Source organism: Rhinoderma darwinii, chromosome 6 (genome assembly GCF_050947455.1).
Source record: "Rhinoderma darwinii isolate aRhiDar2 chromosome 6, aRhiDar2.hap1, whole genome shotgun sequence".
Taxonomy (NCBI): Eukaryota; Metazoa; Chordata; class Amphibia; order Anura; family Rhinodermatidae; genus Rhinoderma; species Rhinoderma darwinii.
Window position 1 is genome coordinate 70,538,346 of NC_134692.1, and position 14,941 is coordinate 70,553,286.

General features: G+C 40.5%; 1 protein-coding gene across 1 annotated transcript in view; it reads left to right on the forward strand.

Moving 5' to 3' along the window:
• The window catches only part of HIBCH (3-hydroxyisobutyryl-CoA hydrolase), a 267,813-nt gene that overhangs the window by 243,191 nt on the left and 9,681 nt on the right, over positions 1-14,941 (forward strand). The window contains exons 12-13 of the mRNA XM_075829922.1: positions 9,395-9,514; positions 10,854-10,887. Coding sequence (XP_075686037.1) covers positions 9,395-9,514; positions 10,854-10,887 — 154 coding nt within the window. The remainder of the gene's footprint in view (positions 1-9,394; positions 9,515-10,853; positions 10,888-14,941) is intronic.

Consider the following 14,941-nt stretch of genomic DNA (forward strand, 5'->3'; position numbering starts at 1 on the left):
ATTCCTGGGAGCGCTATATAAAGATCTGATGGCCAGAATAAGTATAGTGGGCTCATTATCAAAGCAGTTCAAGCTAAGCAAGGGTACTAGACAAGGGTGCCCTCTGTATACCGTCCTGTTCAACATTGCCTTTGAACCACTGGCACTGAAATGAAGAATATTTAAAAATTTTATGGCATTAAAGAAATCGGGAGGTTAAATTGTCACTCTTTGCCGACGATCTGTTGATGTACCTGTATAACATTGATGATGGTAGGAACAATATTATGACTATCTTATCTTACAGTGAAATATCTGGGTATAAAATTTATAAATCTCAACCAGAAGAATTGATGTTGGCTAGGGATGCTAATCTGGATTGTGATAAAAACCTAGTCATGCATATAGCACTTAAACAGATTAAATACAAGGGATAAAAATTAATAGGGACCCACATAAAATATGATTCCAATTATAGTGCTGTAATAACCAAAATTAAACATGAACTAACGAGATGGAATGAACTCCCTCTGACTATCTCAGGTAGGACCCATTTATTAAAAATGTTAATCTTTGCACGCATAATGTATCCAATGCAAGTTCTGCCCTTCTTGATCAAGCATAGAGCTGTTCGTATATTGGAACATTTATTTTGTACTGTAAGTTTATATAGAGAAACAGGAAACCAAGAGTAAGACTTAAAGTATTATATGAATCTAATTATAGGGGATATATTGGTCTTCCTAATATTAGATATTATAACACTTCATGTATAATTAGATACATCAAGGAGCGAGGAATGCCCAACCTATACCACTAGAAGCTCTACCTTTTGAGAAAAAGGTCTGAGATCTGAAGATGGTGACCTTTAGAGACACTAATATATCTTGGAAAATAATTTGCAACTTATATAATTTACCAATTTATTCAGACACTAATATGAGAATCTTTGATTATCCTTGGTTTAAATATATGATAGACCATGAGACACAAAACCGTACAAAAGACGTAAAATTTATATATTTCAGTGAAGTACAAAATAAATATGGTCTTTCACTCTCACAAGTTTTGTCATATGTGAAAATAAGACGTTTCTTTAAAAGATAACTAAACTTTTAGAAAACTTCTGACACGTCATAATGACATGTCAGAAGTTTTGGTCGGTGGGAGTCTGAGCACTGAGACCCCCACCAGTCGCTTAAACGAAGTGGCAGAAGCGCTTGGATCAGCACTGAGCTGCTTCGTTTCTGATAGTCTTTTCTCGGAAAGCAGATTTAACGGTGTACACACTCAATAGAAAGTCTATCAGCTCATACACCAACTGCTCGGCTTTCCGAAAAAAGCTGATCAGTAATGAAGTGGCTAAGCGCTTTCAGTGTCAGCGCTCGCACCCCCACCGATCAAAACTTCTGACATGTCACTATGACATGTCAGAATTTTTTTGAAAGTTTAGTTACCCTTTAAAGAATTGACCCAGAAAAACAAAAGAATTCAAAGTTATGGCAACTTAAAATTGTTATGTTAATGTAATATTATGGATATAATAGGATAAAAATCTCTACTATATACTCATATTTACTTAAAGATACATTAAAAACTAGTTTTGAAAATACTATATAAAAACTTGTGGCAAAAGCCTGAAGATAGAAATATCCGAGGAGATATGATAGAATCATTTAGGGTTATAGAAAAATTTGAATGATAATAAGCTCCGAAAATTGGAGAGAGCTAGGATGGAAGACTATGCATCAAACTCCATATGCTTTTAATCTGCCATTACATACATATGTATCAGGATACACAGTCAAGTGTCCAAATTGTGATCTATAGAAGGCTGAATATTTCCACTATTTATGGCAATGTCCTATGAAAAATATTTGCTGTCTCCTGCCAGACTATCTGGTCAATAGTATTGTTAGATTAAATGTTCACAATAACCCTTGGCTGTACATTCTGCATTCTGATTATACTTGTAACAACTGGCAGGTTTGTGGACCCACTGGGCCACTTCCGTAATGGAGCAGCTGCTGACCGAGTCTGTGAGAGTTAGTAATAATAAAGTACCTGGTAGGTCAGATGTGGGTGTATGCCAGACAGTCAGGGGGAAGCAGGCCTGTGCAGAATAATGACGTTTCACTAGGACACCAGACTGCAGTAGTGCAGTCATCTCGGACACTGGACTTGGTACGGGCACCGGACACAGATCGTGAAGTCACCACGGACACTCGGTTTGGCACGGGCACCCAACACTGATGGTGATCTCGGAGATTAGCAGCAAGGGGTACCTTTTTTTTTTACCGTGATTTGGTTTAAACCACGGTAAGAGATACATGGTCGAAGTGATCCATCTTTCTTTTCAATGCAGAAGAATCCGACTCTGGCTGTTGAAGAAGACTTACTGATGAACCCACTCTCGAGGTCCTCCTTGACAAAAGCCGACGTGGCCTGGGTTTCGGGTAAAGAGAGAGGATAAACCCGTCCACGAGGGGCTGAAGCTTCAGGGAACAATTCTATAGGACAATCATAGGGATGATAAGGAGGAAGGACCTCTACCTCCTTCTTGCTAAAAACAGTCATACTGTGGAGGCAGTCCAGGGAGTGAGGCAGTGGGGACAGAACAGGACGAACCTGAGGCAGGCAGAGGTGAAGACATTTGGGACCCCATTGGAGGACCTCTCTGGAATTACAGTCGAGGACAGGAGCGTGTTGGCTAGTCCAAGGCAGTCCCAGCAGGATGGGGTTAATATCTTTTGGCAGGACATACAAAGCTATTTGTTCTGAATGAAGAACTTCTACTTGTAGCCTCAGAGGTTTGGTGATGGAAAGCAGAAGCCAGAGGTCACTCCAGAGAAACTGTGGCCAAGTAGAGATGGTCTACTAAGGCCCGTTGAATGAAATTTGCAGCCGCTCCAGAATGTTCAGATAAGCGGGAATAGAATGCGAGTCTTCACCAGAGAAGATAGTCACGGGAACAGATTATTTGGTAGGGAATTTAGAAGTTGACGTAGATCCACCTCAGGTTGTCTCTCTTATCAACCATAGGTCCTGGAGTTTCCCGGCTTCTGTGGACATTGACGCACAATATGTCCCTCGTGGCCACAGTACAGAATCCTGCTGAATGTCTGTGCTGCTGCTCCTGGTCAGACAGTCTGAGTCTGTCTACCCGCATAGGCTCTTCAGGAGGCACAACCGGAGGAGGCAATAGGGGTCTCTAGAACCTGGGCACCAGTTTCTAGGACCTTTTCTCCCGACGAGCTTCCTGGTCGCGTTCTTGGATCCTCATGTCGATCCGTGTTGCCAGCCGAATTAGGGAATCCCAGGTGGACGGTAGGTGACGAGCCGCCAGCTCATCCTTTATTTGAGGAACTAGTCCTTGCCAAAAAGTTGCCTCCAAAGATTTGTTATTCCAGGCGAGTTCTGCTGCTAACATACGTAACTGGATGGTGTATTCTCCTACCATCGATTCCGCTTTGACGGAGAGTCAGAAGAGTCGCAGCTGCAGAAGACGTTCGGCCCGGTTTTTCGAATACCATACGAAAAGTCTCCAGAAACAATTGTAAGTCTGAAGATTCCGGACCCTCACGTTCCCAGATAGGGTTCGCCAATGCCAGGGCTTTGCGAGAGAGGAGGGAGACAATGAAATCGATCTTGGTTACATCAGAGGGGAAAAGATGAGCGTGAAATTTAAAGTGGATCTTGCACTAGTTGATGAAGCCTCTGCAGGTTTTTGCATCTCCATCGTAACGAGGTGGTAGAGGCAACAAAATTCCAGACCCACAACTGACAGTAGGGATAGCAGATGGTGGAGTAGAGGGAGCAGCCACAGAAGGAATATCCAAACAAGTAACAATTGAGTTAACTGCATGTAGGAGCTGATCCTGTTATGCACAGAGGTCACGCATGTCCGCTTGCATCAACTGGACCTCTGTCTTGGGTTGACCAGCGGGATCCATGGCCTGAGTAAACTGTAACAACTGGCAGGTATGTGGACCCACTCGGCCACTCCGCGAAAACAGAGCAGCTGCTGATCAACAAAGTCTGTGAGAGTCCGTAATGATAAAGTACCTGGTAGGTCAGAAGTAGGTGTATGCCAGACCGTCAGGGGGAAGCAAGCCTGTGCAGGATAATGAAGTTTGGCTAGGACACCGGACTGGAGTAGTGCAGTCATCTCGGACACTGGACTTGGCTAGGACACCGGACTGGAGTAGTGCAGTCGTCTCGGACACTGGACTTGGCTAGGGTACCAAACACAGGTGGTGAAGTCGTCTCAGACACTCTGTTTGGCACGGGCACCTGAGACAGATGGTGAAGTCGTCCCGGGTACTCGGTTTGGCACGTGCACCGGACACAGATGGTGAAGTCATCCCGGATACTCGGTTTGGCATGGGCACCAGACACATATGGTAAAGTCGTCTTGGATACTCGACTTAGGCACTAGAACTAGACACATATACTGGATATGGGAAACGGGATTCAGGATGTGGCATACAGGAAACAGGATACAACTAAGGAACCATTTGCAAGACAAACATAGAAAATACACAACATTGCTCAGGCACAGGAGGAGAGGGCAGGCCAGATTAAATATCCCAGGGTGTACAGGGATAGGCTAGGGAAACTCCCCTACGGGAGCGGGGAGCAGGAAACAACACACACCGGCGTCCCCGGGGAGGATGAGGGACGCGTTCGGCCGCCAGGGGAGGTAGAATGGCGGTGGTCAGCGGCCGTCAGCGTTACAATACTGTATATGGAGACATTAAACAATTGTATTATAATAATGACATTTTACACTTGATATTACTGGCAGCTAAGAAGGTAATTAGTTTCTTCAGTTCACCATACATATGCCCAATTAGGAAATGCTCTAAGGAAGCTCGTAATGATTGAATCAATATATGCTAAAAAAAACAAAGAAAGACGTTTTATAGGAAATGGATGTGAGACTGAGTAAATGTACTCAGTGGAAGATAGAACTAACTTGAAACCTTTCCAATTTCATATGTCCGGGTTGTAAAATACTGAAGACCTCAGGGACTGAAGGGTGTTAGAGGAGAAGGGAGGGAGGAAAGGGAATGAATTAAGTATTACTAGATAAGATGAACTACTTATTATTTGAAGTCTGTATATCAATTGTACTCTAATTTAAAATGTTGTGTGGAAAAAAAAAGTTTATTTAGAAAAAAAACACCTACTGTGTTGGAGAAAATAATTGATTACAATTGAATACATACATTTCACTTCCGCTTATATTTGAATGAAGGGTTAACACAATTCCTAAATACTGTTTTTAATACTTTGAGGGATGTCGTTTTTATCCTGAGGACGCAGATAAAATTGAATGTGGCAGTCGACCGGGGCATCGGGCCAACACCCGGTGCTAGCGACACCACTAGTATGCAAGAGCCTTCCAGCCCTGGGGGGGGGGGTTCCCGGGCAACTAGAAATCCCCCCCCCCCCTGCGTACGCTTCTTACTGTTACTGTTGTAACAGGGGCCTATGTAGTTTTGTAGTTTATTGCATAGGCCCCAGTTACTACAGTTACACTGGATGTCGTGGGCCCTCCCTTGCTGCCGGGCCCAGCGTATTTGCGACCGCGTCGACCCCCATAGCTACATATCTACGCCACGGTCGCTATCTTGAAATTTCAGATTTTCCTGTGCTTTAACCCCTTAACGCACCATGACGTAACTGTACGTCATGGTGAGCAGTAAGTTCGCGCACCTTGACGTACAGTTACGTCAGTGCTTTGACAGTTAACCGCCGCACGGCGCTACACCGCAGCGGCGGTTAACTGTGCAGGGTGTCAGCCCTGCTCTCCCCGTTGCCGATCAGCGGCCTGTCGCCGCTGATATCGGCAGTTAACCCCTTAATTGCGGCGCTCGATTTTGAACGCCACAATTAAGGTCTTTAGCGCCGATCGGCAGCCCCCATGTGAAATCACGGGGGCTGGCGATGGTACCCATGGCAACCGGACGCCAGACAATGGCTTCCGGGTTGCCATGTACAGAAGCCTATGAGGACCACCCCGAGGGTGGTCGTCGTAGGCTTCCTGTCAGTGTGACTGTCACGTCACAATGACAGTTGAAATGCATTACACTACGTGTGTAGTGTAATGTATTCCAGCAGCGATCAGAGCTGCAAGTCTAAGTAACCCCTAGTGGGACAAGTGAAAAAAGTAAAAAAAAAGAATAAAAATGTTTTAAAAAAAGTGTAAAAATAAAAGTTATAAGTGACATAAACAAGAACTGCTTTTTTTCCTATAATAAGTCTTTCATTATAGGAAAAAAAATGAACACGTAAAAAAAAAGTACACATATTTGGTATCACCGCGTTCGTAACGACCCCAACTATAAAACTATAATATTATTTTTCCCGCACGGTGAACGCCGCAAAAAAAATAAACGAAAAACAATGCCAGAATCACTATTTTTTGGTCACCACCCCTCACAAAATATGTAATAAAAAGTGATCAAAAAGTCGCATGTACGCCAAAATAGTACCCATACAAACTACAACCCGTCCCGCAAAAAACAAGCCCTTACACAGCTTTTTTGACTGAAAAATAAAAAAGTTACGGCTCTCAGAATACGGTGACACAGAAAATACATTTATTTTCTAAATAAGTGATTTTATTGCTCAAACGCTGCAAAACATAAAAAAACCTATATACATCTGGTATCGCCGTAATCGTACCGACCCGCAGAATAAAGTATAATAGTCATTTATAGCCCAGGGTAAACGCCGTCAAAAATAAATAAAAATCATTGTCAGAATTGATGGTTTTTGGTCACCTGGCTTGCCGAAAAATTGAATAAAAAGTGATCAACAAAATCGCATGTACCCCAAAATGGTACCAATGAAAATTACAGATTGTCCCGCAACAAATAAGCCCTCACACGGCTCCGGTGGTGAAAAAATAAAAAAAGTTCCGGCTCCCAGATTATGGCGATGCAAAATGTGCAGAGTGTTCCAAAAGTGGATAAGATCGGGCACCATTTATCAGTGCGACACTGGCCACATATCTGTGGGTTATTATTTATTTACAACCATTATTATACCCTCTTATTATGCCCCTGATGTACTCTGCCCAGCCTACATGTGCCCCCACATTATAAACTGAAATACCAGCAAAACGCCAGAGCTACTACCAAGCAAAATATGCGCTCCAAAAGCCAAATGGCGTCCCTCCCTTCTGAGCCCTACAGCGTGCCCAAACAGCCGTTTATGTCCACCGATATGGCATCGTACCAAAAAATGGTACCAATAAAACGACAACTCGTCCCGCAAAAAATAAGCCCCCACACCGCTCTATTGACAGAAAAATAAAAAAGTAGTGGCTCTTGGAAAGCGGGGAGGAAAAACGAAAAAGCAAAACATGAATCAGTTCGTAAAGGGTTAATTACTTTCTAATGAAAAAACATTTATGACCACATGTGGGGTATTGCCGTACTCGGGAGAAATTGCTTTACAAATGTTGGGGTGCATTTTCTTCTTTATCCTTTGTGAAATTGAAAAAATGCAACATTTTAGTGGAAATAATGTTGATATTAATTTTCACGGCCTAATTCTAATAAATTCTGCAAAAGACGTGTGGGGCCTAAATGCTCACTATACCCCTAGATAGATTCCTTAAGTGGTGTAGTTTCCCAAATGGGGTTACTTTTGGGGGGCTTCCACTGTTTCGGTCTCTCAGGGGCTTTGCAAATTCGACATGACACCCAAAAACATTCCAGCTAAATTTGAGCTCCAAAAGCCAAATAGCGCTCCTTCCCTTCTAAGCCCCGGTGTGGGTCCAAACAGTAGTTTATTACCACATATGGGGTATTTACGTAATCAGGAGAAATTGTTTTACAAATGTTGGGGCGCTTTTTCTCCTTTATTCCTTGTAAAAATTAAAAATGGCTACCTTTTTTCAGAAAAAAAGTAGATTTTCATCTTCACATACTAATTCAAATAAATTTAGCAAAAAAACTGTGGGTTCAAAATGCTAACTATACCCATAGATAAATTCCTTGAGGGGTATAGTTTCCAAAATGGGGTCACTATTGGGGGGGTTTCCACGGTTTTCTTCCCTCCAGTGCATTGCAAACGCGACACGGGACTGAAAACTATTCCAGCAAAATCAGAAATCCAAAATCCAAATGGTGCTCCTTCTCTTCTGAGGCCTGCTGTGGGTCCAAACAGCAATTTATTACCACATATGGGGTATTGCTATAATCGGAAGACATTGCTTTACATATGTTGGGGTGTTTTTTCTACTTTATTCCTTGTAAAAATTTAAAATTTCCTAATTTTTTCACAAAAAAAGTAGATTTTCACCTTCACATACTAATTCAAATAAATTTAGCAAAAAAACTGTGGGTTCAAAATGCTAACTATACCCATAGATAAATTCCTTGAGGGTTATAGTTTCCAAAATGGGGTCACTTTTGGGGTGTTTCCACTGTTTTGGCAGCACAAGGCCTCCTCACACCTGACATGGTACCTAAAATATATTCTAATAAAATAGAGGCCCAAAATCCACTAGGTGCTCCTTTGCTTCTGAGGCCTGTGTTTCAGTCCATGACCGCGCTAGGGCCACATGTGGGGTATTTCTAAAAACTGCAGAATCTGGGCAATAAATATTGAGTTGCATTTCTTGGGTAAAACCTTCTGTGGTACAGAAAAAATTTATTACAAATGAATTTTTGAAGAAAAAAAATGAAATTTGTAAATTTCACCTCTACTTTGCTTTAATTCCTGTGAAACGCCTAAAGGGCTAAAATACTTTGTGAATGCTGTTTTGAATACTTTGAGGGGTGCAGTTTTCAAAATGGGGTGATTTATGGTGACTTTCTAATATATAAGGCCCTCAAAGCCATTTCAGAACTGAACTGGTCCCTGAAAAAATAGCCTTTTGAAATTTTCTTGAAAATATGAGAAATTGCTGCTAAAGTTCTAAGCGTTGTAACGTCCTAGAAAAATAAAAGAATGTTCAAAAAACGATGCAAACATAAAGTAGACCTATGGGAAATATAAACTAGTATGTATTTTGTGTGGTATTACTATCTGTTTTACAAGTAAATACATTAAAATTTAGAAAAATGCTAATTTTTGCTAATTTTCTCTAAATCTTGGCGTTTCTTACAAATAAATATTGAATTTAATGACAAAATTTTTTCAGTATCATAAAGTACAACATGTCACGAGAAAACAATCCCAGAATTGCTTGGATAGGTAAAAGCATTCTGGAGATATTACCACATAAAGTGACACATGTCAGATTTTCAAAAATGGGGCTGGTCCTGAAGGCCAAAACAGGCTTAGACACTAAGGGGTTAATATTTGATGCTTATGCCAATGTTTTGTGTTGCCATGTAATGAATTTTATTGTCAACAAGCAAATATATTTTTTTAATGATTTTTATTTTAACAGACACTTTCAAAAATGTCCCCAACATCTTTGAAACTAACATTTAGACAGCTGAAAAATGGATCTTCTTTAACGCTGCAAGAGGTTCTAACTATGGAATACAGACTAAGCCAGGCAAGCATGGTAAGAAAATCTTTACAAGACACTGAATGAACTTTAATACTATATAATCGATACTTTACTAGAATAGGACGAAAGAGCTTGTGTGTGGATTTTTTTGGGGATCCATCACCAGATAGACCCTTTAACGTTACAAATTTAGTTGTTGCCCCATTTAACTATATCATGCAGTCTTTGTGTACTCCTTTTTTACTCCCACTCTTTCCCATGAAATATATTTTTGGCTGCTTCTACTATTATTTCCCATGGATACATCCTGTACAGGTAATTCTGTGCCATTATAGTGAAAATAGCTTCTATGGAAAAGTGAAAGCATCTTATAGTTTACAACTTCTTTACATCCAAGTGCACAATTGGCTTAAAGATCGATCTCTTGCATATGAGGCACCCATTCGTCTTATGATCTGCAGGCTAACATTGGTATTGGAGGTAGGACCTAGCTCTGCCATATCAACAATAATGGCTAGCTGCTATTTAGGAGCTTCAATCATAGAAACATATGCAACACAAAGTATTTTAGATGTATGCTCCACCCCCCACCCCCTTTATCATCATGGCCACACCTCTTAACCTAAATCCAGTGTTGTCAATCTGCATTCCTAGATCAAGTGACTTCAATAAAACCGCAGAATTTTTTGACGTAGTGTTTAGAGCAAGCTGATAACCTAACTGGTGCCACCTTGCAGCGATTCCTCACTGTTGTGTTCATGAACGAGTGCGTCTATTAGTATTGCCAGCCACTTGGCTCCCAAATCTAGTTTTCTTACATGAGGTCCATAACGTTTTTCTCTAAGGCCTCATGCACACGTAGCCATGTGCATGGCGGTGATTTTCGGGTCGGCCAGCCATGGAGTGTCACCAGCGAGCCCGCCCGCAAATCGCGGGCCGTGCACATGGCCGCGTCCATTATTTTCTATGAGCTTGGATCGCAGAACACGGTCGTAATAAGACATGTCCGTTCTTTCGGTGGACCAGGCTCCTGGGCCATGCATGGACCGTGGAAACCACGGTCATGTGCATGGGCCCATAGAAATTAATGGGGCCGCAATTCTCCCTTGGATTTTTGGGGGAATTGCGGCCGCAAAAGCACGTTCGTGTACATGCGGCCTAAGAGTTTTTTTTTCAAGAGACTCATGACTCTTGGCCTTAAGTTTTTAGTTGAAATCCAAAAACGCACCAGAAAACAAATAAGCAGAGCTTGTGGAAAATCTTGGGAATTTCTTTGACATATGCTAAAGCTAATTGAAGAATAAGTAATCTAGTTAAACACAAAACAAATCACACTTTCATGACAGGCATGCGTTGTTTTAAATAAAACATGTTTTTCTTTTTCTCTTTTCAGAGAGGACATGATTTTTATGAAGGTGTAAGAGCAGGTAAGTCTATTGTTGATAATTAAAGCTGGTTACAGATAAAAAGATCTTGTTCCCCTGAAATGACAATTGTTCTGCCGGTAAAAGGGCATACGTCAAGAGACATTTCCTTTAATATGAACAACTTTCTCCCAATGGATAATTTTTTGTATTGTGGGAAAAATTCTACATTTGCATTGCTCCACAATGGTACATTTCGATGGTACAGTAGTAAATGATAAGATTTTATTGTTTACCACTAGGGATTGAGAATAATGTTGAAGCTTTAACAATAAGCGTTGCAACCATTAGAACAGATTGGTCAGACCTGAAATTTTTTAGTACTACAGACAAAATCATCATCATTATTGTAAAATTATTCTGATAATATTTACATCTATGGCCATCTTAACTTAAGTTTTTCCATCGTCGCGTTCACAGAGCTAAATCGTTTTTATTTTTGCATCGACATAGCTGTTTAAGGACATGTTTTTTGCAGGACTAGATGTATTTGTAATAGCACCATTTTGGTGTGCATATAATTTAATGAATAACTTTTATTAACTTTTTTTGGGGGGGAATAGAAAAAAACCCCCAGAAATTTGGCCAAACATTTTTGCGTCCTAAATATTTACACAGTTTACCACGTGGTTTAAATAACATAATAACTTTATTCAGCGGGTCGTTACAATTGCCACGATACCAAATTTATATAGTTTTCTTATGTTTTACTACTTTTACATTCTGGCATTGTCTTTTATTTTATTTTTTTACGGCGTTTGCCGTCAGGTTAAATAATGTAATTGTTTTATCGTTTTGGTTGTTACTGATGTGGCGATACCAAATATGTTTAACTTTTTTTTATTATTTCATAATGAAGTATTTTGTAAGGGGAAAAGTGTGTATTTAATTTTTTTTTTACTTGGGATTTTTATTTATTTATTATTAACTTTATTCAACTTTTTTTTTAACTTCACTATGCGATCATTTGATTGCATTTATAATACACTGCAATACTTCTGTATTGCAGTGTATTATGCCTGTCAGTGTAAAACTTACAGGCATCTAAAACCACTGAGATGCAGTGGTCGCTATTGACAGCCGCATCTGAGGGGTGAAACAGATGGTATCGATGTTTATTTCGATCCCATCCGCTCGAGCAGGTCTGCTGCATGCCCTCGGCTACCTCCAGTAGCTGAGAGCAGGGAGCTTTAACTGCTCCCAGCAGCGCTGCTTTATACTGCATCAGAATAAAGCCTGTTAGTGACCGCCATGAAAAAGCGTATTGTCCGTCACTAACAGGTTAACTGACCTTTTCTATATCGCATTATTATTATGTGAGCATTAAGCAGAGAATATTGATTTGCTGAGGATACCTTTGAACTTTGAAAACAAATAAACATTCCAGTCAGATATTGGCTGCAAGAAAAGTCAGGGCCTGTTCATATCACAGTCATGTTTCATTTGGAGTTTCCGTTCAGCCATTCCGTCAGAGGAAGGCCTATTGGAAACTATAGCTTCCGTTTGCATTTCCATTCATTTCAATGGTAATGTTTCCGTTGCTGTTGGTTTCCATTTGTTTCCGTTCCTTAAAGTTTATTTTTTTTCACGGAAACAATAGCGTAGTCGACTACGCTACTGTTTCCGTTAAAAAAACAAACCAGAGGGTGATGTGAACAGGCCCTCACTCATTATTTTTTGGTGGGGCTCTCTGAGTTATATTAAATAAAGTTTAACATACAGCATTGATCAAGACAAACAACTCCCGTTCTGACTTTCCGTTGGGGCTTTCCATCAGAACAAGACCCTGAGCAGACACAATGACACATTGATTTTAATGGTGATGGATCCGGAGCCCGTGGTTTCCGTTTGTCTCTTCTGTGCACCGGATAAGTCGTTTTTCCGGAAGCAATAGAGTAGTCGACTATGCTATTGCTTCCTGCAAAACGACGGGTCCAGTGCACAAAAGAGGCAAACGGAGACCACAGGCACCGGCTCCGTCACCATTGAAATCAATGGTGATGGAGACGGAAACCTCTGGTGTCCGTCGGTGTCAGTTTGTGTCTGTTCAGGGTCCCGTTCTGACGGAAACCTCCGACGGAACGTCAGAACGGGACCCCAACGCAGATGTGAACAGAGCCTTACTAATGTATATTGAGTTACAAATCTGCAACTTGTTTTTTTTTCACTATGGGGCTGTTAAATAGAATGTAAAGAATATTTCCAAAGGAGAGGTCCATGCCTATCCACTAGCAGAGGGGTAAAGGCTTCGTTCTATTGTTTTCCCAGCTTTTGTGAGTGTGTATGCAACTTGTGCTGCTACCTAGGAAGATTTAGGCACCCAATGCAATACTGTCATCATCATCATTATTAACCAATTGCACTCTTATGCACGATGGTAACTTCAAATGTTTTACCTTTACACCAATTGATGAAAGGGAAGAAAATCAACCAGACCGCTTTAACTCACTCTGTAAACGTGAGGTCTTTTGGATTAACAAATTAAACACACTTGTACCATTAGGTCTCAACTAAGTCACAGAAGTTCTCATCTAAAAGTGAAAATACTCTCAAACAATTTTTGATACACATTGATGTTTATCTACAGAACTCAACAGGTTAAAATGCATTTCATAGGAAATACTATTCTTGAACAGTTTGGATACAATATAATACCCATATATTATTTATCACCTAAATGACCCTACCTCGAGTTCTAAATATTTGCATTACCTCAAAAAAAAATCGATATACGTTTATATACCTTTTGTATCGAGACATGTTCTTGGAGTTTCATTTCATCCTACTCGGTATTTTAGTTCATATGATTTTTTTATAAAACCTCAATTGCTTTTTCCGGCATTTTTATTTCATACTAGTATTTTTTATTGTTTTTTATTATGTATTATTCACCTTTTCGCATGTTATATACATTGTGCATTGCATATACAATAAGTAATTATGCTCACCCTCTGCAATCTTCCACATAAGAACACGCCACTGATGACTATTCTTCCCAGTCTTTACAACACGATAACTCTGCGGTAAGTAATTGAGCCTTCCAGGCCCCCGCAGTTTTAGAGCGTCAGGTTACCCTGGCAACCAACTACTGATCAATTGTAACGGTCGCTGTTTCCTTTCCTGGCCATACTGATTAAGTTGAGTACCACGTAGTTCTATTATCTGGGAGATAAATATCGGCACCAGTACAATGCGCTTTAAAGTAGGTGCGATAGAATTATCTTAAGCACGATTTTGTTTTTTTCCCTAACACAAATAGTCCGGGGGCCAAAAAGGCGGATGTGCGGTTAGACTTCCTTTTTAATCTTTGCACTTGTTGCATCTCAATTTCACTGTTATGCATTTATAATAAATATAATAAACAACTGATTTTAACAATATAAAGCTGTGTGATAACGCTCCATGTTAACGTTTCATCTATGCATTATTGGCCGCAATGACTGTGACCTTCAACCCCTACTCGACAGTCTCTGACCATTCCCAGCCCTAGCCCCATATATAAAGCATGCTGTCTATACTAATGTATCACTTGTATTTTTCCTGATGAAGAGGACGGTCCGGCCTCAAAACGCATTGTTTTATCTATACAAATAAATTCCTTGGACCACATCATTTTTACTTTATTATCGATCCAACCTGGAGACAGAGGAATCGTAATTTGGCCTGCACCAGGGCAAACAATCAGTTTTTTTGCCTTTAATTTCATCATCAATATTGACATACAATCCTCAGCATTGAAATGGCAACACCAAGAAGGGCAAACCGTGAGATAATATTGGCAAATAATCATATTTTCAAACACCGAACTCCAATCTGTGGCATGTGGTAGCGGCATAAAAGCCAGATTAAAAGCAAAAATTTTAAGCCACATGAAACCTCAAAAATCGGATCAAGTGGTGTGGGATGATTGTGCGATGCCTCCTGTTCATCGACGTGCCAGTTATTGCCACTTGTTCCAAGCGGAGAGGGACAGAATCCTTAAACTGAGAGATCTTGTTTTATCACTCTAGCAGATCGATATGCGCCTATACCGAGATGTCAAAATAACGTTCAACGT